General features: G+C 41.7%; 1 protein-coding gene across 1 annotated transcript in view; it reads left to right on the forward strand.

Moving 5' to 3' along the window:
• LRIG3 (leucine rich repeats and immunoglobulin like domains 3) overlaps window positions 1–27,629 on the forward strand; it is a 49,512-nt gene extending 21,883 nt beyond the window's left edge. Inside the window, 17 exon segments of the mRNA XM_041755578.1 lie at window positions 6,903–7,034; window positions 7,579–7,722; window positions 8,734–8,877; window positions 9,192–9,335; window positions 9,792–9,935; window positions 11,106–11,186; window positions 12,098–12,169; window positions 14,656–14,727; window positions 15,227–15,390; window positions 17,452–17,772; window positions 18,971–19,107; window positions 19,109–19,253; window positions 20,394–20,846; window positions 21,607–21,765; window positions 23,418–23,561; window positions 23,654–23,929; window positions 25,153–27,629. Coding sequence (XP_041611512.1) covers window positions 6,903–7,034; window positions 7,579–7,722; window positions 8,734–8,877; window positions 9,192–9,335; window positions 9,792–9,935; window positions 11,106–11,186; window positions 12,098–12,169; window positions 14,656–14,727; window positions 15,227–15,390; window positions 17,452–17,772; window positions 18,971–19,107; window positions 19,109–19,253; window positions 20,394–20,846; window positions 21,607–21,765; window positions 23,418–23,561; window positions 23,654–23,929; window positions 25,153–25,397 — 2,977 coding nt within the window. The 3' untranslated portion in view covers window positions 25,398–27,629.
• Window positions 27,630–27,969: the final 340 nt, after the last annotated feature.

The following is a 27,969-nucleotide window of genomic DNA, read 5'->3' on the forward strand; positions in this document are numbered from 1 at the left end:
TGCCTTCCTGCTTGACAGGTGAGAAAATCAAGGTCCACAGAGTCAAGTAAATCAAAACACAACCAAGAAGAGAACCAAAATCCCCTTGGTAGGGAACTATGATTCGAATTGCTTCATTAACAAGATCCTACTTTTAACAGATTGGTTAATGTATGGGAGGCAGTTTTACTTTTTTGGGTCCAGTAGCTGTGATGGTCATACCATTTTCTGATGTACATATGCATCTCGAACCACACTTCAAATAAATCCTTACCAGCCAATCTAAAGCTTGATCTAGAATTTCTGGATGAAGCACTGGTCATTTATGGCCTCAAACCCAATCATTGAATCCTGAGTTTCGGGAAACCGAAGATGAATTAGTCTTTCTACTCACAAGTAACCCACAAGGAAGGGGGGAAACACAAACTCACAGCTGAACTGTAACAATGGTCTGGCATATGAAAATCTGTATAGAAAGCCTCTGCCCCACAAAAAAGAAAAAAAAAAAATGAAAGCCTCTGCCCCAAAAGAGAGGAGAGGCAGGGAAAAAATTTAAAGTCTACTAAATGAGAGTTCATTTGTATTGTACATAATTAAATTATTTCAGATTAAAATAATTGTTCAGTAAGTATCTTTGGCATCTTAAGTTTTAAGGGGTTCACCCTTAAATTTCTGTTTACAGAAAGAACTAACCTTGAATTGACACACTTGGTGATCCAAAAGGGTTGTTTTCTAATTGATGTAATGGATTTTTGACCCTTATTTGTTTTTACGTTTTTAACATGTATTATAATTAGCACATATATAGGGCCCTGATTGTCGTAGAACCTTTTTATTAAAATATTACGACCATCTTCATTCATGTTCTTGATCCAAAAGACAATTCTATTTTATGGTGACATGGCTTTTTTTTTTATCTGAAAGAATGCGCTTTTTGCTCCTTACAGTGGCCCATTTGCTGCTTAGTATCATTAGTTCTTAATCAAGACTCTTTCTCCCTGCACAAGTTTCCTAGCTGGCGTTATTCTTTGATGCCACGGTACCACTGGACCAGTCTGAGCATGTGTTCTTTTAATGAAACTTCTTAATTATCTTTTTAGAAAAAAGATGAGCAGAGACAGTTTATTTTTATCTGCATGGGAGAGGTTCTTTGCTTGCCAAGTCTCTCTGTTAAAAGAAGCCTAATATTATGGGGTGTTGGTTATTCCGGCCAAGGGAGTCTTCAAGGAAGCATTTTGTTGGGGGAAGAAAGCTCTTGTTGGAAATGCAAGTGACCTTTAACTTATTTGCAAAATGTAGTGTTTTCTTTAACAACTTGTAATTCTTTTATACATGGGTGCTAACGTGGTTGCTTGCAAGTTTGAAGGTAGAAATCAAGTTAAAGGTAGAAATCAGTATTTCCTTGGGGCTAGGCCGACTGTCCCAAGTCAATACAGTTACTGTGCTTTATCTGTGGTTGTAGAGGATGACCACAGAGTCAGCCGATGTGAGCTAACTGAACCAGACTCGAGGGCTGTGGTTGGAGTGATGCATTCTAAGAAGAGAGGGCGTTGCAACACATAAAAAAAATGGTTTCAACATAAACTTCGCTGCACACCCCTCCTCTAAAAGGTAAATGCCACAGGCACGCAACCTTCTCTTAAATAGCCCAGATTGCACGTCTCTCTTTACACATCACAGTGGTGAAGCCTTAAGCTGCCTGTTACCTTGTGAAATAGGTAGGAGACAGTTGAACCTATGGACAGATATTTCTTATTCATCAGGAAGCTACAGTTTAATTGGCTCAGGAATTCCAGAGTGAAAAAACCTGATATTCTGGTTCCTCACAAAGAATATTTCACTCTCCCTTCAAGGCTCTGGAAATAAACTGACACCATTCATATCCACTTAAGAGTCCATGAAATTCTTCTGCGACTCTTACGCATTGTGGAGATCGCAGTGAGTCAGACGTAAAACCAGTCTTCATCTTACCCAGTGCTCGTGTCACTAACCTCATGACTTACGTTTTACTGTTATAACTTAGTCTGAGCTTACAGTCGGTGCAGGCGTTCAGAATATCCGAACAAATGAACACGGTCTTGTGTATGAGAACAACACGTTTGTCAATTTTCCCAGTCATTACATTAAAATGGTCAGTAGCATCTCACACCTGAGCCAGCTGGGATCCTTGTGTGCACCCCACACTTTAGAGGCCTTCCTGGCAGCAACACACTCATAAGTGGTATCGGAGAGTAGATGGGGACTCTCGCAGTGCTGAACTGGGTTCTGGTGTCCAGAGGCTGTAGACCTGGAAGCCTGAACCTCTGTGTCAGGGGATGAGAAGAGCACAGCCTGTGCTCTAGGAAACCAGGTGAAGAGTTGGGGCCTCACCCCGCAAGTGGATGGCTAGGCAAAAAGTCATCGTTACCCTGACACACTGTCATCGGTCCTCTGTACCTCCTCATGGCACCTGGGCACGCCTGTCCCCCCCCCCCCCCCCCCCCGCCACCCGTGTTCCTTCCCACTACTGCCAGAGCAAGCTTTCTCAAATGCGTGTCTGATGTCATCACCCCATATTGGAAATCCTTTGCCCTCCTCCTGCAGCTGATCTTGAGATAAAGTCCCAATGCCTGCGTGGTTTACCAGGCTCCACTTGACCTCCCCTCCTCCCCTCCCGGCTACCTCACTCTTGGACTTCATCTCTCCTATTCTTGACTCATGAACCCTCGACTCCAGCCATCAAGGCCTGTTTTCATTTCCTCAAAGGGAAGCCTTGCCTTACTCGCACTCGCTCCGTCTCCTTGCCGTGGGAAGTTTTGCTGACCCCTCCCACCACTTTTTGGGAAGCTGTTCTTCCTTCTTCCACTGCCCTCTTGCCACAGCGGATATCAGGTGACCCTTTCCGCCTGCCTGCCTCTTGGCCCCACTAGAATGTAAGCTCCGTGAGGTCAGGGACCATATGCAGGTTGTTCCTCGTTAGATCTTCAGCACTCTCTGAGCAAATACCACCCTGAGAAAATAGTAAGCTGCGTTTGCCTCTGCATTTTAAAGGTATTTGGGAAAGTGGGTTGAAAGGGGAAGTTAGCAACAAAGTGAAACCATTATGGTTGGGCCCAAGAAGCCCAGGCTGGACTACCTGGGACTCCTGTTTTTCCTGTGGCCTCTTGGAAGCCTGAGGGACCATCTGTGCTCTGACAGACCAAGCCCCCAGGCCTGTGTATGTCCACAAGGGATTAATTATACTTGACCTCGGCAGTGGTTTGACCATGGAACACCTTGTACTGTCAACAAACGCAGATGACCAGCATGTTCACGGTCTTTTTGAGATGGATTTGCACAAGGTTGAAATGCCTTCCGATACTCACAGTGCTTACGCATTGTGACTTTTGAACAATGGAGAGATGATATTTCTGCATTAAGTCATGGAAAAAGGTATTCATGCAGTTTGTTTTGTTAAAGCATTGCACATCCTGCCAAAAATAAATATTAATCAGCCGCAGCACTTTCAGTGTGTTCATCAATTTTGGCATTTGTCCACATGTGGAGAAAAATTAAGCTGGGGTTGAATTGAATCTTTGTCTTTTAGAAGTGGCTATTTGTGACCAGCTCTTTTAGAATCGTGTTTATTTTGAAGGTTTTAGGTGATTAAAAGGATTTTTCAATCTAGTTTTTAGTGGAGTTGTCTCCTGTTTTTAAAAACTCTTGCCTGATATAAAGCAAGTTTGTTTTGTTCAATCCGGTACATATCAGGTGGTTATTTGTCAGTTAGTCTGAGCGCTCATATGAAACTGGTATTCGGATTTAATTCAGTTCCATTAGAACAGAGTTAAAATTCTGTGATACAGGGCCTATTATCCTGGCAGTTGTAAGGGATTTTTGTGCAAGGAAGCAGGGCTGACAAAGAGGGCACTGTACACGCTCCGTCTGTAACTGAGCACTTTCACACTGCAATTTAGGAAGTGTGCAGTTCAGGAAATTGCTGGCTTTGGCTGGAGCATACTTTAACTGCAAGGAAAATTTTATTCGTCACTCAAGTAATTGGCAGTTTTAATACCTTGTTCATAATTACTTAATAAACAAACGAACGTATAAACCAAAGATTGTATGGCCTGTTATCTAAACCCGTAGCCTTATTTGATCAATGTGATAGACACCTGTGGGTCTCCTTCTCCTTCCCACAAAAAACCAGTTTGTTCCATTTATTGAAAAAATCTATAGCCGAGCATTTTCTTTGTGTTGTTAAATGTTACGTGTGGCTGTACTAGCCTCAGACAGCCTGGGGGCCAAAGCCAGATGCAGAGTTTGGTGGGAGGTAGTGACTGGGGACCAGGGAGGGTGATGGAGGGGGGGCGCATTTCAGGTTCCTCTGCTGTTTGTGGGAGGACATCCTGGTAATGCAAACATTTGGGTTATGTGTTTAAGAGCACATTGCTGTCCCCTAAAGTGTGGTTTTGTTTAACCCACACACCCTGACCCTAAGGCCCTGTGGCTTGTCTCTTGGACTAACTCCATCTCCGGGATCTAGAGATTGACTAATTGTCTCGCTTGCATTACCCTGTACCTCACAACTAGATCAAGGAGTTTATACACTGGCAAATCCAGATGTGGGAAATGGTCAAAATCAGAGGTCATGGCTGACTTGACTCTAAACAAAGTCTGTAAGACTTTATGGGAGACTGAGGGCCTTGATATTTGTTACTTGTACATAGGAGTGTAAAACCTTTTTTTTTTTTTTTAACCTTACTATTATCACAGATAAGTTCAGCTCCTAAGATAGACATCACCTATGCCCGTTACCTTGTATACAATTGCTTCAGAATGTAGAGATTCCCTACAGTCCTTAAAAGTAAGATATGGAGAATTCTAACAATATTTTGAGAAGTTTTGTTTGTTGTTTAAATAGAAAAGGTCCAACCTGTTTTCTGCCCTTATTATTTTGCTGGGGAATCAGCACCTGACCTTGGCACATATTCAGGAAGTTGGTCTTCTGCTCTGGTGGATGGCAAACACGTATAGACCCCTGCATTGTCTTCCTGGGGTGCAAGCAAGACTGGGGAGACCCTGTTTCCAAGGCATCCTTAGTGCTGGCATAGGGATGGCTCCATGAGCCAGTGTTGATCCCACATTCATATGAAACCAGAAGTTCAGCATTTTTGAAAGGGTGGGAAGTAGTGGCCCTTTCTGCGGGCGCATCTCCACATAAGAACTTAATTGACAAAATGTATTTGATGCTGTATTCTGTGAAATAAGCCTTCGGCCACTGCTTTGGGACCCGTGTGGCCTCATTAGGTTAAAAGCTCTAGTTATCCTAATTTTACAATTATCTATAATACATATACTAGAGAAACGTTATTCTGATTAAGTGGTGTAATCTATGAACAATGCTTAGCCTCGGCTTGGCATTTGAGATGTTCTCAGCATCATTGGGCTTCGTATACGGTCCAGGACAGAGGGGGTAAAGACCTATCCCCCTACATAGAGGAGCTCCTAGTATGGCAGAGAAAACCAGCAGGGTGAGAGTGCCATGTAGGAACTCAGCATAGGATTTTGTGAAAATATGGATGAGGTGCTCTTACGTAACTCAGGGACCTTCTGAGACGGTGAGAGGCGAGGCCTGTGTGTTATGATAATGCAAAAGAGCTTAATAACCTCAAAGCGCTATAGAAATAAGTCATTGGTAGAAAGATACACATATGAGATCTATTTCCCAAGTTTTCTCATTAAATGAGGCTTAACTGTAGACTGTAGAGAAACAGCAGCATGTGACATATCACGTATAGAGTTCTCCCTAGAGCCTTCGGATTGTGTCATTGTTCCGTCGGTTATAAGGAGACCTTCTTTGTAAGAGGACTCTGTTTCCGTCCTGGGCTTCCTACCTGGACATGTTGTTTTCCCCTGCCAAATGATGGTTTAAGAAGTCCAAGCAACTTGATCTAATATGACAAATAAGATGGCTTGCACATCAACTTGAGACCTGTTTTCTAGCAAGATTGTCATTTAATGCTGAATTTCCCCCATTGAAAGCTGTTGTATTGATGACCTTTTAAGAGGTGTGACTTGGCCTCTTTTTTTTGTTTCTCATTTGTGGTCTAGTATAGGGCTCACCAGTGGAACTTTCAGTGATGAAATGTTCTGTATGTGCACTGACCCATAGGACAGCCACCAAGCACATGTGGGTATTGAGGACCTGAAATGTGGCCACTGTGATTAAGGAATGAAATTTGAACATTTAATTTTAATTTAAAATGCTACGCGTGGCTACCATATTGGTCATCACGGTCTGGTGTTTAAGACTGTTAATGTTCAACTTTATTAATGTAATTAACTAGAGATTATTTAGACTGGTGTGATTTTATGTGATATTTTTATAATACTCAAAGCCCTGGAGCGTATCTACTGGTTTAGAAGACTGTGGCAATACACTGAAACTTGCTCTTTCTTAAAGAAAAAGAGAGCTTTTTTCTGTAAAAAAAAAAAAAAATCTGCTAAGTATTTTAAGTTCATTGTAGTATGGGTAGTCTCTCCAGAAGAATTAGAAATAGATTAGGAATCAGGAAAAAGAATAGGGCACTCACACACCGGTGCCTGGAATGCCAACTCAGTGCTAGTCATTTTACATACCATTTAGTAAAAATGATAAGGAAGGACTGGTAACATAATAACATAAAGAAAAATCAGACGTTTTAAGCGCATAGCACTTGGATAATCACAGCTGTTAAATACACCCGGAGTTATACAGGAATGTTTTTCATGCGTTCTAATATCATAATTTACTGCTTAAGATGAAACTAAAGTGACATAAGAATTGCTGTTTAACTTTTAAAAGTAGAATTCAGAGCAAACAGTTTTCCATATTTCTGAAGAACAAATTAGGAATGGAAAATATTTATCTTTCAGATTGTTGTACTATTAACCCTGTCATCTGTGCTATCTTTAAATTCCAGAGCTGGAAACAGGATTGTTGAGATATTACCTGAGCATCTGAAACAATTTCAGTCCCTCGAAACTTTGGACCTGAGCAGCAATAATATTTCAGAGCTTAAAACTCCCCTTCCACCCCTACAACTCAAATATCTGTAAGTCAAGTCTTTTTTAACAGAAATATTCACCTATAATGAAAATAGCAAGTCATAATGAAAAATCAACTTTAAAATATAACAAACTCTGCTTTTTTTTTTTTTTTTGTTTTAACCTGTTGGTGGTGAATCAGCAGTGTAACTTTCTTATTGGCGTGTAATTTACTGTAAACCCAAATAATCAGTCCTTATTGTTGCACCTTTGGATTACAAAATTAGATATCCTTTTTTAGAAAAAGTATATGGAGTGAAAAATGCTTCTTTAAAAATTTAAATCATTGCTCGTTCCATTAATAAATGAGTTTTTTCAAAGTTGGATAAGCATCTCTAACAAGTTTTTATACCCTTCAAATATTCCAGTCCCTCTTAGTAGTATTTGTGGATCATAGTCAGCCTTGGCCCGCAGGGACCTAAAGATTCCATTTTTAAGTGTCCACTGATACAAACAATGCCTAGGTTCTCTGGAGATGATAGCGGAGACAATGTATGTGCCTTAACTTTCCAACAAGCCAGAAGGAGAGGCTCATCTTCAAACTTTTAACAGGTATATCAACAGCAACCGAGTCACTTCAATGGAACCCGGGTATTTTGACAATCTGGCCAACACACTCCTGGTGTTGAAGCTGAACCGGAACCGGATCTCCGCTATCCCACCCAAGATGTTTAAACTGCCCCAGCTGCAACATCTGTAAGTAAAATGTTCTCTTAGGTGGTGTTTCCTCACCTCCTCTAAACCTATGGTGTCTGTTGCCTAAAACCCACAGTGTGACCAGAGGAGTTTAGAGGCAAGGAGGTGGCTGGCATCCCGCTGGGAACTGGAATGGTTAGAGTTTCTGAATTGGACGGAGCCTTCACAGTCACCTAGTGCAAACTCCTGCCTGACGGGGCAGGTTCAGGTCTTACCGAAGGAATGAACAGTGTCATCATCGAACAACCTCCATACAAAGGCATCATTGTGGCACTGGCCAAATATGGGGACTCCCAACAGCTGTGGTTTATGAAAATAATACCAACAACTCCAGGAGGCTCTGATAGCTTAAGTGGCTGCAGAGAGCTGTCTCGTTAATAGTGGTGGAATGATCTGTGAACAGGCTCCTACAATTTGGTGGTTTTCAACCTCGGCTGCACATTATAGACACTGGGGAGCTTTTAAAAATCCCAATGTCCAGGCCACACCCCAGACCAATTATATTAGAACCTCTGGGGGTAAGATCCAGGCTATGGTAATTTTTAACACCCCCCGCCCCGTGACTCCAGTGTGCAACCAAGGTTGAAAATGACTGCCTTAAAGAGAAAGCATTAAACATAAAAAAGAATCGTCAGAGAGGGTAACCAACTTTTGTAAGCAGGGTAAGCTTGACAGCCCTGCCCCTGAACAGACCTCATGTTTTAACATAATATTTAATATTCTCACTCTGGACAATTTAAAAACAAATATACTGAGTAGATAAGTGTTTTAGACATTAAAGCGTAGTCTGATTTCAATATTTCATTATTCCAAAAACACGTCACACGTCTCAGAAGGAAATTTACTCCCTGCTAATAAATCAAAATTCTCCTCAATAAAAATGTTTAGAAACTGAAAACATTCTATGTAATTTAACACTGGCTGGTTTCACTATATTGTAGTAATGTCACATTTTATTACTACCTCCAGAATTTGTCATTTAAGCTGGTTTAACTGTTCTGTCCAATGCAGTGAACTGAACCGAAACAAGATTAAAAACGTAGATGGGCTCACATTCCAAGGGCTTGGTGCTCTGAAGTCTCTGAAAATGCAAAGAAATGGAGTAACAAAACTTATGGATGGCGCTTTTTGGGGGCTGAGCAACATGGAAGTCTTGTAAGTGTAGCTTACCACAACTCCTGCTTCGGTGATGCGATCATGGCATGCTCGGTGAGCATGCAGCAGCTTTATTTGAAATCCTACGTCAAAATATCATAATTTACAATCTTATAATGTAATACTCAGTTTTGTCTCCAGTAACATGCCTGAGACTCTACAGCCACATGGTAATTTTGCTGATGTCTTTATATAACAAAAGCCAAACATCTTGTAACAATAGGAGTATGTACTAGCTTGTAATCATATGTCTCCTTTGAAGAGACTAGATAATGAACTTTCGATCCTGCTCTTGAATCTTATTGTGAATGTAGGCAGCTGGACCATAACAACCTAACAGAGATCACCAAAGGCTGGCTTTACGGCTTGCTGATGCTGCAGGAGCTTCATCTCAGCCAAAACGCCATCAACAGGATCAGCCCTGATGCCTGGGAGTTTTGCCAGAAACTCAGCGAGCTGTGAGTTGCCTTTCATTCTCCTCAGGTTCGAGAGCAGGGATCATGCCAGCGCATGAGCTGCTTACCACTGATCTGTGAAATGCTCATAACAAAGTTTCCAAGGTGACAGCTTTTTTCACATGCAACCCGGTCCTATTTTTGTTGGGATAAGTTGAAGCCGGCTCTGCCGTTTGAGTTCTAGGCCACATGGGCTAGATCCGTGGTGGTTATTTTCAAATAAAGAGAATTTTTTTTAATTGCCAGGATTAGCAATAATGTTTACCCGAGCATTATTAAGAAGGCAGAGTGTTAAAGTAAGGATTATCGTGGTTACGTATGTTATCTGTTGTTTGGAAACACATCATTGTGTTGAATTGGAAAATAAAAGCTGTTATTTGGTTTTTGTTCTTTTTGGGTTTTTTTGTTTGTTTTTTTGTTTTGTTTTTTTGTTTTTGTTTTTGTTTTTGTTTTAAACAGGGACCTAACTTTCAATCACTTATCGAGGCTGGATGATTCAAGCTTCCTGGGCCTAAGCTTACTAAATACCCTGCACATTGGGAATAACAAAGTTAGCTACATTGCTGATTGTGCCTTCCGGGGGCTTTCCAGTTTAAAGACTCTGTAAGTTACACATTTTGCTCTCCGTACACGAACCTAATTGGTTCCTAAATGTACCCACTTTTCTCCAAGCAGATTTCCTTTGTTGTGAAGGAAATGTGTACAGCCTCAGAAGTAGTGTCTTAATCTTTCCCAGATCAGTTTGATTAAAATCAGTCCATTTTATCCATATGTGTTTCTTAGGGGGATTAAAAAGGAGACAATGATCAGATTGGTTTGGTGATTACACTTAGCCTTCTCGGGATCTCCAGGAAGTTGGCAACTGCTCGAAAGGGAAGCGATTTTAAATCCACTGATTTTTTTCTTTATAAAAATGCAGATTAGAAATTACCCGGAGCAAAAAGATAGATACCAAGGGCAGGGAAGGAAGATGCCTGTTAGTCAGACCAGGTGTATCCAGACTTGATCTCTGTCCCAAGAGAAAGAAGAGAGAGTTGGATGAATTGACCCTTGAAAAATCTCTGAAATGTTAGTTTTAACATTGTGCAATGGGCTTTTGGTTTTTGCCTGTCAGAAACTTTTGCTCTGTTCACTATTTGAAGCATTACATAATTGAAAGACATGCTGTGTGCTTCGCCCAACTCCGACTGGTGTGGTTGGAGTAGGCGTGTTAGAGTTTTGTTTTTTTCCCTAAGATTTGACTTATTTATTCACGAGAGACACAGAGAGAGAGAGAGAGAGAGAGAGGCAGAGACACAGGAAGAGGGAGAAGCAGGCTCCCTGCAGGGAGCCCGACATGGGACTCGATCCCAGGACCCCAGGATCACGCCCTGGGCCAAAGGCAGGCAACAAACCACTGAGCCACCCAGGCGTCCCGGGGTGTTAGAGTTTAGTGTATTTTTCAGACTGTTCATGCCTTTCAAAATTTAGTCCTGTTGATAGAGGAATTAATAAAACACAATCAACTGTCCTGATTTTGGGCAAAAACTTAAAGTGTTGTTGAGGGAGGAGGCCAGGCTGTAAGGGATACATGGGGGAGGGAAAGAATTTTCTATTGTTTTTGAAAGGGGTGGAGATGATGTGGGGGATTATGAGGAATTTATTACAAATTACATGCCACCTGGGTGGTGATCTTATTAGCTTTCTGAGCATATCTCTAAAGAGAATTCTTCTGTCTTTTGTTAAGTACCTGGTAGCAGTTTCGGTAACATTTTTTTTTTTTTTTATAATCAGGGATCTGAAGAACAATGAAATTTCCTGGACTATTGAAGACATGAACGGTGCTTTCTCTGGGCTGGACAAACTGAGACGGCTGTGAGTAGGATCTGCTCCATGGTTGCCTCACTCTCTGACCTCTACTCTGTGAAGTCCACTCTGAGATTTGAGAGAATTTAGGACTAGAGGCTCAATCTGGTTGCTTCCCTTGGTCATTTCCCCAAATGAATGTTGTTCTACAAGATGGGTATTAATTAGCTTTTCTTCCTTGGTATGGTGGTTTTATTCAACACTTTGGTGAGTGTTTTATTCAACACTTTGGTGAGTCGTATGTACTTATGTTAATATCTAGACAAAAATTTTTAAATTGTTCTGAGTGCTTAGAATCTTGGGATTACCATTGTAAAAGTACATTTCCTAATTTCATCATTTTGAAACTTTCAGTGTTGCATCCTGCTCACAAGGATTTTTAAGTGACATGATCCAGAGTCTGCTGGTGATACTGCAGTAGGTTCCAAACAGTACAGCAGAAAAAAAAAACTTGCTTCTGTTCAGCCTTAAAGTGGCCTTGTAGATGCCCAAAGTCTGTGTTTTAAATTTTCAAGCTGAGTTCCATATAACCCTAAACTTTGAAGGATGATGAAAGTGTCCATGGGGAGGAAGGGAAAGGAGAAGATCTGAACTATTATTGTTGCACTAATTACAGTTCTAAGACCATTTACTTGGAAGTTTCTACCTCTTTCTAAGAGGACTTTGAAAATCACAGCTTCAATAACCACCAGAGTAGCTTATTGAATACCTGTATTGGCTGGGTTTCTGTTGAATGCTTTGAGACCATGCTGACCTGTATCACTGAATGAGATGGCATGAATATGTTTTTACAGGATATATTGGTTAACTGAAGAAAATAGAATCATCCACAGTGACTTTAAAAGCAATTCTTTTCATGAGAATTCCACCCCCAAATGACTTTAACTGTTCCAATGTAACTTTTTTCTTCCCCCCACCAGAATACTCCAGGGAAACCGGATCCGATCTATTACCAAAAAGGCCTTTACTGGTTTGGACGCATTAGAACATCTGTGAGTGACTGGAATTTAATTACCGTAAAAGAGTGTGGGATGGTTATCTATTTATGTGCCATGAGAGATAAACTAGAATGTAGATTTGTTGGCATCCTCTCCATACCATAAAGTATATTTTCATACCCGCTTATCCTCTACCTACCTGTTTATCTACCTGCCTGTATCTGTATGGAAGTAAATAGTTAAACATTTTCCTTTGCATTTGAGGACATCACTACACATTATTGGGTTTTCTTTGCGTTATTTTTCTCAAGTAGTGACACATTTAATTTTTTAAAAAACCTACCATTTATTGTGCACTTACTGTACATTAGGAATTATGGCAGGTATTTATGTATAGCCTCATTTAATCCTTGTAAGAAAACTAGTCAATAGCTTCTGTTACCTTTATTTTTAAGTAAAGAAGTGAAGGTGCTGGGTGTCCATTGATTCCATTGACTTGCATTTTATTTTTTAATTTTATTTATTTATTTTTAAAATATTTTATTTATTTATATTAATGAGAGACACACAGAGAGAGAGGCAGAGACACAGCAGAGGGAGAAGCAGGCTCCATGCAGGGAGCCCGATGCGGGACTCGATCCCAAGATCCCGGGATCACACCCCTGGGCCGAAGGCAGATGCTCAACCACTGAGCCACCCAGGTGCCCCTGACTTGCATTTTAAAGATTAAAAAAGACAATTCTCCGTGGTCCTCAGGAGTGACATTAGGAGAGTAGTAGCACTGCTTTGAGACTGATTAGTTTGTCATTGCTGCCATTGCGTTATAAATCACACACCTGTTTTTCCATCTTTGTTCTTTCTCTTATTCAGTTTTGCTACCAACCCATCGGGTCACAATTGACAGAGGCAGGACTCAAGCCAGGGCTGCCTCTGCCACAAGTATCCTTGTGCCACACTAGCTCCGGTCCCCACAGTCTCTGTGCCATCCCCTCTTAGTAACTCCTGGCACATATTTTTCAAATGACATTTAGGGATGCCGATCTTTCCAGCCACTAGAAGGGCAAGCTAGACAGGTCCTGATAGGAGGCAAAACCTGCAAAACCTGCACTGAGGCAACCAGCTTCTTACAATCACGCGTACATGTCTTACACATGTGTGTGGCAAGAGTACAAAGTCAGAGAAAATATCTCCACCCTGACTATTAGGGAATGTATAGCCAAAAGCTTTAATATCCATTAACTTGGACAAAAGAAGTTCAAGGCACTTGGGCTTGAATGTGCATTGAGTACCAGGAGAGAAGATTTCGCCATTGTGTGCGACCACCTTGCTGTCTTCTGACTCACTTATTAGTTTGAGGGAGGCCTGGATTGCCAGCCGCGCTGACAGAGCAGTTCAGGCCGGAGTCGGATGATTCTGCAAAGCAGAATTTGGAAGGGCGGACCAGTGTTGCTGGACTTCTTGAAACAAATTATTTTCAAAGGGAAACTAGCCAAAGGGTTTGTCATCTGACCCATTCCATTTCTGGGAAAGTGGAATTAGTGGATCAGTGGAGTATTAACCTCTGCTTAGTTTTCTAAGCCTTCTTGACTCTCCCAGCCTCTTTCTCTGCCCACATTGGGTACCTTCACTCTGTCCTCTGTTGCCCCCATCTCATTCAGAATCCTTTTTTGTATACCCTGACCCTGGAAAGGAAAACACAGTAGTAATCATTGTGGAGAGTGCTTTAACTCAAACTGCTCACAATACTAATTAAAAATAAAGTCAGCCTAGAATATTCTCCAGTTTTTTAAATGCCCTGCCTGAAGTACATCTTGTCTGAACATCTTATTGTCTCCACTGGTGAGTTGTGTGGAGCAGAATGAGCTACTGACCAAGAGCATAGGTTTTGAAACTGAAAATAATCGAGTCCACCTCTTATCTGCCCCTTTCCTGGTAAACAAGAAAGTAAAACCATCTTCTTTTGGGTTGCTGTGAGGAATAAATGTAATACTATGTCAGTGTAAATCCTTTAACCCAGTGCATATCCTAGAAAGTATTTTATACACGAGGGTTTTTTTTTTAAAAGCATAACTATGAGAAATTTTACTTGTGTATTTAAAAGTTACTATTGCAAATTGAACACCAATAAAAAGTAAATTTATAAAAAAAATTTTAAAAAAAGTTACTATTGGTTACTAATTTGAATATTGAAAACACAGTAAAACAGTACAGCAGAACAAATCATAAAACTACAAAAAAAAAAAAAAAAGAAAAGAATACAGCAAAACAGCTTAAATCCTCATGAGTCAAATAACCTGTACGTGATGATATAAAACAGGTCTTTTTTTACTATGACAGAACCGGCCTCTGATATAAATACTGTTGTTCTTTGGTCCAGACTTCCCTAATGGGTTCTTTTTGGAGTTGCCAGGTCGGTGCATTTCAGCACATGGAGTAGTTTGGTGAATGGGGGGTTGGGGGGACGCATACGGGTTCAGCTTCTGCAGGAGGCCTACGGTGACCATGATTCGCTCTAATGTGTTCAATTTGGTTGTTTTCAGAGATCTGAGTGACAACGCAATCATGTCATTACAAGGCAATGCATTTTCACAAATGAAGAAGCTTCAGCAACTGTAAGCTTTCCTTTCCTTTTCAAGAGTTTCAAATAAAACACGGTGTCAGAGGAGCTGTCCTGGGGCACGTCCCACGTAGATCACGTGTCTGTAAAAAGCATCTAGCATGTTCTCAGCATACTTACTTTTTATACTAGGAAGCAAAGGGACTTGGTGATTTGTTCCCTTTGTTGAGAATAGGAGTATCTTTTGGTTTCTGTTACGAATTTGCAGTTTAAATCTGTGGGACCTAATGCAGTGCAAGGCCCAGCCTCGTAGCGGGTCTTGAGGAGTGAGGTGTTTTCAGGACATCAGCGGCTCTCCCTCAGGAGGTCAGCAGGAACAACACCACGGTGCTAGCACACCTCTTACATTTTAAGATGAGCTAGAGAATACTTATTGCATGGGGTGTGTATATTTTGTTTCTGCATTCATTGCCTTGTTAATATTTACTTGAGTTAGTTTACTCGTAGAATCTGCATTTCATATAAAACAAATTGAACATAATTACTCTCCTCAGGCATTTAAATACATCAAGCCTTTTGTGCGATTGCCAACTAAAATGGCTCCCACAGTGGGTGGCGGAAAACAACTTTCAGAGCTTTGTAAATGCCAGTTGCGCCCATCCTCAGCTGCTAAAAGGAAGAAGTATTTTTGCTGTTAGCCCAGATGGCTTTGTGTGTGGTGAGTGTAACTGTTGCCTCTGCCTTCATTCTTCTTTTTTCCCCTCCAATGAATGGTCTTGCATAAGCTTCTGTTCTCTTAATGAAGCTTTTATTTCTGCTGAGGTAGATGAAAATGGATCTCTAGCATGCTGATGATTTTAATGTCACAGAGGAGAAGGAGTTTCCGAAAATGTCTGTGTTTTGACACCAGGGTGGTTTGGTGGAACAAGAAGGACATTGAGTCTTGGGAGAACTGATGGGCCTTCGCGGCCCTCCCAACTTCCCTAAATCTCAGTGTCTGCGTCTATGGGAAGGGAAGTCTGCAGACCGCCCTCCCCAATTTCAGGCTTGTTGAGAGCCTGAACTAACCCCTGTGTAAATGCCGTGTGTTGGGGTAGAAAGAGAAAATTATGAGCTAAAAATTGTGCTCCTGCTGGGTAAAGCATTACAAGTACTGGAAAGTTTGAATTGATTGCAAATCAACGTAAGGTCCATTGTTTTAGCGTCTAAGAATCTCAGCGCTAGAAATCCCAAACCTCACATACCGAGTCAGCAGATCCAGGTCAAAACCCCAGGTTTTCTTCTCCCTCATGCAGGCTACTGTCTGCTGCACTACCCTGCTGTTTACTACGCACTGCCATGGAGACCTGGGTAAAGATAAATGCGCAGATAGAACACGAAATCAAAGTTTGCTTAAACTTCAGCATATGTTTTAAGATATTACGGAACCTGATTTTACACTGGCCTTTAAAAATTTATTTGAAACTGCTTTGCCTGTGATTGTTTAGTCAAATACAAGAAAAATATATTTTTTTAGGTTGCAGCATTAAACGGTGCCAACGGTTTCTGGAAATAAAACGTCTGATGTAGCTTTTGGATCTAAATAAGCTTTTGGCATTCATTTAGAAGGGCCCGAGCCATGCCTTTCCCATGGTGCTTATTTCGCAGTTCTCTAGTCCCAAGATAAGAACTCCGTTATTTTGAGACGTGTGTATGGTATCCATAGATTTTTCTTTCAGTCCCTCCGTTGTGAATCTTAAACATTGATTTACCAGATGAGAACTATAGAAGAATCGTAGAGAAGAAGAAACCGTCTTGATGACAACGTGATATTGGAAGTGAGCAGCGTCGGGGTCACCAGAGCATTCCCAAGCCCCATTCACCCACACACATGCATGCTCACACCAAACACACGCATGTATGCACTCGGGCGATTTTTTTCCAGAGCACCCAGAAACTATCTTTTGGTAGATCTGAGCTGTTTCCTTTCTGGGTTTAGAGCATCTCCAAGAAACTGCAGTTCAAAAAAGGTGACTTTTCCAAAAAGTAACAGAGAACTAAAAATAACCATTTGGAATGAAAGAGTTGCCCAGCTCTAATTACCATGTAGCGCTGACAGTGTAGCATAGCGGCCTGATTGATTGTCTACCCTCAACCCCAGGCGGAAGCCAGGGTCTCACAGGGACTTTGAGAGATGGTTTTTCTTTTGCTACAGGACTATTTGTTTCAACTCTATCTAAAAATCACTGCTCTTTAATACGGGTTCTGTTTTTTTTAAATGAGGTGTTAATTGCTGTCTTTAGTGATATTGATTTCTTAATTTTGCTGGTGCTTATTCGTGGATAACGTGGGAAAAATTGCAGTTCCTACTAGTAGCTTTTAACGATGATCCATGAGCCTAGAAACTTCTTAACTGATTTCTTCTTTTTTTTTTTTAACTGATTTCTTCTTGTGTATGGTATATATATATATACATATATACACACACACACATATATATATATATTTTTTTTAAAGCCTAAGGAGCCTAGGATAAACTATATTCCAAAGAAAGAGTCTCCTCTCAGATAATGACCGATAAATAGGTCTCAGTCTCTATTTGAAGTGAACAAATTCGTGTATAAATGCTCTCCTGGGCTGTCCTTTCCACATGAGGACTGTTGGTCCCATCTGGGAACCCTACACAAAGGGTCACATGCAAGCCGTCGTCTGTTTGGAGTTTCTTGGTATGAAAACCTGAGTGGCGTTTGGACTCTCAAGCCTTAAAATGGTTTTGTTTCCTCCGCTCCTTCTTAAACAGATGATTTTCCTAAACCCCAGATCACCGTTCAGCCAGAAACACAGTCGGCAATAAAAGGTTCCAATTTGAGTTTTATCTGCTCAGCCGCCAGCAGCAGTGACTCCCCAATGACTTTTGCTTGGAAAAAAGACAATGAACTACTGCACGATGCCGAAATGGAAAATTACGCACACCTGCGCGCGCAGGGTGGCGAGGTGATGGAGTACACCACCATTCTCCGGCTCCGCAATGTGGAATTTGCCAGCGAAGGGAAATATCAGTGTGTCATCTCCAATCACTTCGGTTCATCCTACTCTGTCAAAGCCAAGCTTACAGTAAATAGTATGTGACCTGACTTTTCCATTTGCGTGTACAGACGCCTTTTAGATTTGGTTTTCTCTCTTTCTCTTCCTTCCACCGCTGTCTCCTGCTCATGGTTCCCCACCTAACCCTGCCTCTCTCTACCTCTCAGTCCACAACATTAAGATCCTTGGTACCTACATGAGCACTTCCCGTGTGCAGGACCCCGTCTTGGTGGGTAGCACGGAGAGGAACCACATGTCATTTGTGTGGTCCACTCTTTGGGAGTTTGCAACGTGTTAGTCTGATGTGGGAGGCCATGAAGGGTGACTTTGCAGCACCCCACCTTTAATTCAGAGATCTGGCTTTGGAGCCTGCCACTCCTGCTTACAGCTGAGTGACTCTTAGCAAGATACTTAACCTCCCTGTGCCTCCATTTCCACATCTTTCAATTAGGAACAGCAGTACCTACCTCACGGAGGTATGATAATAAAATAATTGGTGTAAAGGACTTAGCCTGGAATACAGTGAATGCTGACTAAATGCACCAAGTATTAGCTGCCGTTAATAAAAATACGTAATTGTTTGCTTTGTGTGACCCGAATACGTTTTTTTTTTTTGTTTCTTTTAATGACAGGAACCTTACCACTTTATTATTTAATTATTTGTACCTTCCAGGGTAAAAGATTTTGGTGTATGATTCATTAATGCATTCATTCCACAAATGGCTGCGGAGGCCTGATGCATAGAACAATTTTGAGTTTAAAATTGTAGGACACAAAAAATAAATAAATAAAAAATAAAATAAAACTGTAGGACACAACACGTATCTGAAGTCACAGAATGTAAGAGCCAGGAGGGACTTTAAAAAAAAAAAAAGATGATGATGATGATGAAATGAGTGGTCTGGGTACAAAGAGGTGAATTGATCTGCCCAAGATCTCCCAGATAATTACTGAGGAAACTAAAAAGTAAGTTGGGGGAAGTAGAAAGCTGTATAGTCTGTCCATCAGGTGACCCGTGTGTCAGCCTGACCTCATCCTTTCTGTACCTGTGCGTAACCTTGGGGGGATCTCTTCATCTCAACTTTAGATTCTTTGTCTTGCGGTCAGAAATAACCTCTGCCTGACCTATGGCAGGGGCATTTGTGAGTATACGTCTAGAAAACAAACAAAAAAAAACCAGAATGAAAATCTTTAAAACTCTGTAGCACTAATACACACTCTTTATCTGATTTCAGTGCTCCCTTCCTTCACCAAGACCCCCATGGACCTCACCATCCGTGCCGGGGCCATGGCGCGCTTGGAGTGTGCTGCCCTGGGACATCCAGCCCCGCAGATAGCCTGGCAGAAGGATGGGGGTACAGACTTCCCAGCCTGCGAGGGAGAGACGCATGCATGTTATGCCTGAGGATGATGTGTTCTTTATTGTGGATGTGAAGATAGAGGACATTGGGGTTTACAGCTGCACAGCCCAGAACAGTGCGGGAAGCATTTCTGCTAATGCAACTCTGACTGTCCTGGGTAAGTGGCTGTTGTCAGATTCCGTGATAAAAATTAAACACGCTAGCTCGGCCAAAGGCCCCAGGTGTCAGAAGTTGCGAGGGTGAGAGATAATCCATAGGACACTGCCCTTCCCTGGAAAGAACAGACGGCTTCCCAGGAGCACCTTACATCTGTGTGTGTGGCCAATGGGACAAGTCTATTCCTCTCTTTCAAGGGGCAGGGAAGAGTAAATGCTGTGTCGCTTCCCCGTTTTTGCAGGAATCACCTTCCTCTCCCCTACTCTCCCCATTGCAGAGGCTCTACCCGCAGTCTCCACCCTATGAAACACATATGAGAAGATAAGTCATGTGAGCACTTTAGGAAGGACCTATCCTCTCTTGTCTTGGTCTACTGTACCGTTCTGGAAACCAGAGTGTGTCTTTTACCTTTTGCCTAAACAGGAGCTTTTGAAAAATGTGCACATGTTCATCGTATACGTATCTTTGAGGGAGTTGAGCAAAGTAGCCTATGAACACCAAAGAATAGATGTACCTTCAGACTTTAGCATATAGGTTTGGACATCCAGCCCCAGAAAGTTCCCCCTTAAAAATTTAAACATTCTGACTTTTTTTCATTCATTGACCTACCCCCCTGCTTGAAATTATTTTTAGGCATTTTTTCCATTTCTAAGAGATACCTAGAATGTTTTGCATTGCCCCTCTCATTCCATCCCAAGAGTGGGAGAGACTTGGCAGCCCGGGTGGCTCAGCGGTTTAGCACTGCCTTCGGCCCAGGGTGTGATCCTGGGGTCCCAGGATCGAGTCCCACATCAGGCTCCCTGCATGGAGCCTGCTTCTCCCTCTGCCTGTGTCTCTGCCTCTCTCTGTCTCTCATGAATAAATAAAATGAATTAAAAAAAAAAAAAGACTGGGAGAGACTGAGATTGAAAAAAAATAGTAAACATTATCCTTAACAGGTGTTACAAGTGACAGCCAGGTAACAAAATGCAGTCCCGATCGTGGTGTGCGTGTGTAGGCTCTCAAAGGAGCGTACGTGTGAGGCCGTGGAAGGGTACGATGTTAGGTTCCAGTGGTATGCACTCGGGGGGTGGGTCTTCGGACCTACCTGCCAAACCCAATCTCATGGAGGGGCTCAAAAGCACACCCCTTGTTATTTCAGAAACACCATCGTTTTTGCGGCCCCTGCTAGACCGAACCGTGACCAAGGGAGAAACTGCTGTCCTGCAGTGCATCGCTGGAGGCAGCCCCCCTCCCAGGTTGAACTGGACCAAGGACGACAGCCCCTTGGTGGTCACCGAAAGGCACTTCTTTGCAGCAGGCAATCAGCTGCTGATCATCGTGGACTCTGATGTCAGTGACGCCGGGAAATACACGTGTGAAATGTCGAACACCCTGGGCACCGAGAGGGGCAACGTGCGCCTCAGCGTGATCCCCACCCCCACCTGCGACTCCCCTCAGATGACCGCCTCGTCGCTGGACGATGACGGGTGGGCCACCGTGGGCGTCGTGATCATAGCGGTGGTGTGCTGCGTGGTGGGCACGTCGCTCGTGTGGGTGGTCATCATATACCACACAAGGCGGAGGAACGAAGATTGCAGCATCACCAACACAGGTGTGTAAACAGAAGCTTGGCCCCGGGGGGCCGTAGTCATGTGTGTCTGTGGTCCTGTGGTCATTTTCTTCCAGAACGTGTGTGTCTCTCACAGCCTGAGGCCGTGTCAGAAGGGTGACTCATTTGTTTCAAGCGGCAGGAATATGGTCAGCTAAAAATAACACCCCGGCCCCAAATAAAGCTGGTGGCGTTTAAAGATTAATCCTTTTTGTTAAGCCCCCCGCAGAATGCCCTGCTGGCTGTGCGATCCGGTCCAAACACAGGGTCAAGCGGTCCCACTGCTTCACACGGGGGTGACCTACGAGGCCTCCACCCCCGTGTAAGCTCTTGTCTCGTCATGGGTGTGCCCGTGTGCAGGCGTGCAGGGAGGATCCCCTTACTGTTGGGAGGGGCCGTGATTTGAGGAACATGTGTGAACTCCACACCCATGCATCCTGAGTCCGAAACACGGTAGAAATCAAGCTTAATTGGGGAGCTTAGCTACTACCCCACCGAGACTCCCAGGCCTTTATGTTTTGGAACATCACTTTCGGAAATTCGGGAGGGGCATCCAGATAAAGGGAGAAAATTGGCTTGTGCTGCCCCCAGCAGCAGAGCCCCAATCTTCCTCACCTGAGGACTGGACAACCGAGATGGGTTTTCAGGAGTAGACTTCTTTGGTCTGGACACAAACGGAGACCGTGTATGTACTGTCCATCGGGGAAGGTTGTAGGGCCGTGTCCAATCATTCCTGGTTAACACTGCTGTCGTCGGGTTACAGATGAGACCAACTTGCCGGCAGATATCCCGAGTTACTTGTCATCTCAGGGAACCTTAGCCGACAGGCAGGATGGCTACATCTCCTCAGAAAGCGGAAGCCACCACCAGTTCGTCACTTCTTCAGGAGGTGGATTTTTCTTACCGCAACATGACAGCAATGGTAAGTGTTTAAAATGAACCCTGGACCCCATGGTTGTCTTGAAACAATCTGATGGAAAAGCTCGGATACAGTATTAATTTTCACCAGAAATAGATACACTCCTAGATCTAGGGACTGACCCAAGATCACTGGCAAAGCTGAAATTAAATGCGGTTATACCTTTCTCTTAAATACTAGAAAAATCTTTGTTTCTGATAATAAGAGAAGACAAGTAGGAAAATTAAAGCTTAATTTCTCAAAAAAAAAAAAAAAAAGCCTAATTTCTCCATGCAGCATGATACTTTCTTTACGCTCGAAGTGTTCCTTGGCCCTAAAAGTCCTCCTTTCTTAAATGGCATTAACTGCTTTCACATATGGTCGTAAAACGTCAAAATGATTTAAGATTCTATTAGAGAAATCAGATTTTTGACTCTTGCTTTAAGAACTGCATGGTTTTAAGAATGCTCGTGGAGGAGCCGTAATGCAGGCACACGGGCTTGGTCCAAGACCCCCTTCCGACACTTGCTCCCTGTGCATCCTGGGCAGTCATACACTACTTCCTTATTGGGTGGTTATGAAATTCAGTCAAATGATATCGGAAACCTGTATGGTGCTTGGCACACATCAAGGGCTCCCAAAGTAGAAACTGTTGACATTCTTTTCAAACATTTTACCGTCTTTTCCCACAAGCACTTATTGACTATCTGCTCTGCGGTGGATCCCGGAGTCAACATGTTTTCGGACTCCTAGTGTAGGCAGTAGTGAGACCAGGAAAAGGCAACAAATCGTCCCAAAGTGTTTGGCAAGGCAAGTGATAGAGAGTATACAGATGGAAGATTTGCACACACACGGGGTTGTTCTGGTTGGACTCATTCAGTTGCAGCCTCCTTCAAATGTAGCAGGGTCTACTGAAGAGACATTTATGAAAACTTAAAGCGACAGACCCGGAACATAATAATGCCGTGTCACTTGGATGCTGGGGCTGGCGATTGATCCTCTGGGAGCAGCTCTAGAGGCCACCAGCCCTGAATGTGAATCACGTCTTGCGCATTCTTTTCTGAGACTGCCCAGTTCCCACTTCCCAGGTTCCCAGGCACATGGCCCATCGAGGCCTCTCTCACCTGTGCTACATCTCTTGTCCTTGTGGCCACGACTAACCGGCACATCATTTCTGGGTTGTTTGGCTCAGATACTCACAATAGAGTGGGGAGGGGGGGGAGGTGGTTGTTGTTTGGGCTGAGCTCAGCTTTGAGCTGAGCATTCAGAGATCATTTGTTGAATGCCACTTCCTGGTCCTGCTCATCTGTGACTTTCGGGAGGTAGGGGGCAGTGCTAATGGCCTCGTGTGTTTCAGGCCACAGCTGCTTTGGCTGCAGTGTGCACGTGCAGGTCAGTTCCTCTTGGATGCTCCTGGGCGCCAGCACCCAGGTGAACACATGTCGTACAATGGTTAATCGCGTCTTCTTCTTGGAAGATGGCACAGATTTAGTCACTAATCTGTAGGCCTCAGTAAATGTTTTAAAACCCTAACATAAATTTCTCTAGTTTTTTTCTTTTGTATGCCATTCTATCCAAAATTTTTATCTATAAATATGGAAAATGCCCAAAGTGGAGAGAATGTTGACAGGTACTTGAATCAAATTCATTCAGTGACTACAATGTCTGTTTTGAAGGGACCTGCCACATTGACAGTAGTAGTGAAGCCGATGTGGAAGTTGCCACGGATCCGTTCCTTTGTCCCTTTCTGGGGTCCTCAGGCCCTGTGTATTTGAAGGGGAATGTGTACAGCTCAGATCCATTTGAAGCCTATCATACAGGTATGTGATTCTCTTACCTGATTTCTCTTCTGTTTCCTGGAGACTTCCAGAAGCACTAACTCTATCTCTGATACTCTCCTGAATTTTCAAAGGTTGTGGTCCTGACCTGAGAACAGCCTTGATGGACCACTGTGAGCCCAGTTACATAAAGAAAAAGGAGTGCTACCCATGTCCTTATCCTTCAGAGGACTCCTGCGAACAGAGTGTCAGTGATATAGGATGGCCTTCACATGTGAGGAAGTTACTCAACTCTACTTACTCTCAAAATGAAGGAACTGGAGTGAAAAGTTTGTGTCTAAACAAGTCCTCTTTAGATTTTAGTCCAAGTCCAGAGCCAGCATCAGTTACTTCAAATAATTCTTTCATGGGTAAGTTTATTAAATTATTAGACACCTTGACTCAGGCAGGACTCCTATTCCAAGTTGCATGTGGGAGAGCAATGAGCCTCAAATGCCAAACTTGTTGAAAAATGTTTTTTTTCTTTTTTTAAAAAATCATGTTGTCATGACATCCTATGAGTTAGTATACGTGTTTCTAAAGGCAAAGTCAGACATGGGGGATTTTACTTGATTATGTATTTAATCCGTAACTAAGCCTTAGGAGCTTTCTGGTTAACTCTGTGTGTGGCATCATCTAGAGGACAAGTTTTGGGAGTGACTTAGGAGCTCCATTTGTCAGCCATGTGGAAAAAGTGGTTTTGGGCTACAGCAGCTTTTGGGGTGGAGTTGTATGCACTGCATGATTGTGGTTTGGGATGTCTGGTGGGTCACCCTTTGACTCTGGTCAAAGGGTGGACAGCGTCCCACCTGGCAACAACCGCCTGTCAGCCAGGCCGGACTGCTTTGGCAGAGGAGACCATCAGAGCCTCAAAGCCCAAGTCGATGGTGGTAGACTCTGGCTAGCGCCAAGACTCGTTTGTGGATTTCTTTTTGTCTAGTGCATGGGGACAAAGGATGGAAGAACTGAGATCATCTTTTCACTAAATGGAGATATGGGAAAATGAACCACAAATTGTCTTGTTTTAATAAAAAAGAATCTTAAAATATTTTACCCCATTTTGAGAAATTGTATGTTTTGTCACAGTATAATTGCTTACTCCTTTTTCAAAAAATGAAAATGACTTTTTTATGACTGTGACAAGAATTTGAGGCAGTTAAAAATAATATTTCGCCAGTAAAGAAGAAAGGGCAAGGCATCAGGATTATTTTGGAAGAAACTTTCTATACCCAGGTGCAGTTGATACCTGCTAACCCACAATCCAGATCTCCTACATGGAGAATTGTGCACTGTCAAGTACTAAAGCCAGGGTTTGGAAGAACTTACACTGGGGAACCTCATTGCTCAATGATTACTATTACTGTAGAGGATGAAATGTGATAAAGAATGGACATACGGTATTCATTACCCAGCTCCATATTGTAAGTTCTCTCTCCATAACTGGATGCACACATGCCCGATACCATAAATGACTTGTAGAAAACATTTACTCGTGTTCACGGGCAAAGATGCTCCTTCATTGGAAATGTGTTTTGATTTACATGCTACCAGTGGACCCATTCGCTCAAGGGCTTGCTTGCTTGCTTGCTTTCAGGAACTTTTGGAAAGCCTCTGAAGAGAGCTCATCTGGATGCCTTTTCAAGCTTTGGACAGCCAGTGGATTGTCAGCCAAGAGCCTTTCACCTGAAAACTCGTTCTTCCCCAGACTTGGACTCTGAGTCAGAGGAATATGGGAAAGAAAGGACAGATTTTCAGCAAGAAAATCACACATGTACCTATAAACAGACCGTAGAAAACCATAGGACTCCAAATTTTCAGTCTTATGACTTGGACACATAGACAGAATGGGAGCAAAGAAGAGCTCTAACATACTACCTCAAGTGGACTTTTATTTAAAAGAGAGAATCCTATGTTTTTAAATGGAGTTATGAATTTTAAAAGGATAAAATGTCTTATTTATACAGATGGACCAAAATTACAAAAAGTTATAAGAATTTTATACTGGGAGTAACTTTCATATAAGAATACCTTTTTAAAACTATTTTAACTTTGTTTTATGCAAAAAAAAAAATCTTATGTAAGTTAATGGTGTGAATCCATGACTATTTTATGTATTTTTATAATGCCAGATTTCTTTTTATTGAAAATGAGTACTAAAGCATTTTAAATAATACCTGTCTTGTACCCTTTTTGAATAGAGTTCACTTAATTTTATTTTGCACATTGCATTTAATAAAATGTGTCATTGGGATCCCATGCCCCATCTATACAACTACAGTTTTTATTGTTTTTGACACATTTTAGGCTTAATAATTTCATATTATCATGTCTCAAATTGATGGAAATTAGGCTCAGCACATTAAAATATAAGCAAAAAGATGACCACTCTGCCTATCACACAGGTTGAGGTAATACGGACTCTAATTGGATTAGTGTATGTGAAAGCACATTATAAATGTAAAAGAACTACAAAGATTTGAGGTACATTAATTTATTCCTAACTTTACAAATAAAAAAAAGATTTGTTGGTATAGTCTGCTCTAATGCAGTACAGCCACCATTGCTTAAATCACTGTCCAAGCCATGTTTCTTTAATTATAATAATGCCTTATGTGGTCTAATGCCCTGTGCTTTTCCAAATAGTTTCACATTCACCATCCCTTTAATTATAACAAGAGCGTGGTTTATTGCACATTTCTATAGTTAAAATGGCTATAACCAAGGTGGATTTTCATCCAGTGTTCCAGCTGAGAATGGGATGTTGATGGAATTCTTGGTTATTCTTACTGATTTTCTGCTGGATGAGCAGTTCTAATAGCTACTTTTAAACTATTCTGCAACATTCCTTAAGAATTAAAATACTTTTCTAATTTGGTCATCCTGCTCTACTTGTTAAAAACTGAGTATCAAATCTGTTACTTGAACGATTTAAAATACTTGTTTTAAACAGTATTTAGATAAAAACGGCATTACATGACTGGCGTGTACACACACAAAATGAATATAGTCATTTTAAAAATTAAGCGACATTGTTTTAAGTAATTGAAATAAACTTAAGCTTAACAATTCACATGATGAAACAGGGTTGTTTTAAAACAAATTCTTGTTTTCATCTGTAGTGTAAAGACAAATCCTCTTGCCCAGAAGTTAGATATGCGTGGGAAGAGTTAACATTGCACATTAAGCTTTAAAATCTAACCTGATGAAGGTGTTAATTTATGCCATTGTCAGTTCTTTGAACTAAAGTGAAAGCAGATATTAGAAAAGCAGATTCTTCTCAGAGGATCTGTTGGGGATGACTTTTCCTGCTTAATGAGTGTATAGCTTTGTTGTTTGTTAGCCAGAAACCTGGAACTCAGATTCAGTAAGATTTTCCTCCTTTAGTGTGGACACCAGAGGCCAGGAAGTGGATCCTTCCCTGGACCACCAGTAACTAACTGCAGAGAAGTGATTTTTTATGCTTTGGCTTTATCCTATTGCCAGATTCTCAAAATCGTATTGTTAATCTGTCTTCATTATTGCCAGATGCCATGCAAGCATTGATAGAGGTCTATTCAATGATTATGAACCTCTTTTAAAGGATTTAGTTTTTCCAGAGTTAGCCCCAAAGGGTTAAATCATTAACACTTGAAATTCAAAAAGTAGATTTACTCTACATTAATACGGTCTTTCCCTTTCACTCTGTGCTGAAACCTATGAATTACATATAATTTTGGCTGTAGGGAAAAGCAAGCAATTTCTCATTGACATTTGCAGGAAAAGAATATATAATATTGAGTCTCCATATTAAAATGAATCTAGTAGGTATTAAGATATCCTAAAATAATAGACTTCAGAAAAAAATAGATGTAAACATTAAATCATTTGGCTTATTTGAAAAGAAATGCTTAAAATTTTCAGTTTAATCTTTCTATACTTTCCAATAAAGACCAACTCATGTACAACATATCTTAATGTCGTAGATATGATGTTCACCCAACTTCGACACTGTTTTTTCTTCATTACTAACGCTAATGATAACATCGTTACTATGTATAATCTTGGCTGATTTTTAAGATATTGGGAGATAAATATTCCTTACTTGTGGCTGACAACATTTTATGAAATACAATCCATGGGATGTTTACAAACTTATTTTCCCAGTCTCCTTACAGAAAGAAACCAAAAATTATTTCTTAAAATATAGCCAATGGTACTATTGTTTAAAAAAAGGAAAGTGATTTGGTATTTGTACACACCTGAGGGGTTTTAGTCTTTTTTATTTAATGTGATAGGAAGTAATTCATAACCAATATTACAATAGATGTGCTTTGGTGGTATTTTTGAAAGAGAATGAGAACCAAATGTTACCGCAGAGTGCCTGTACTGTGCCTCCCACTCTTGGAATCTGCAGTGGTTGGACTTGTGTAAT

The sequence above is a fragment of the Vulpes lagopus genome, chromosome 5, assembly GCF_018345385.1.
Source record: "Vulpes lagopus strain Blue_001 chromosome 5, ASM1834538v1, whole genome shotgun sequence".
In the NCBI taxonomy this organism is placed as follows: Eukaryota; Metazoa; Chordata; class Mammalia; order Carnivora; family Canidae; genus Vulpes; species Vulpes lagopus.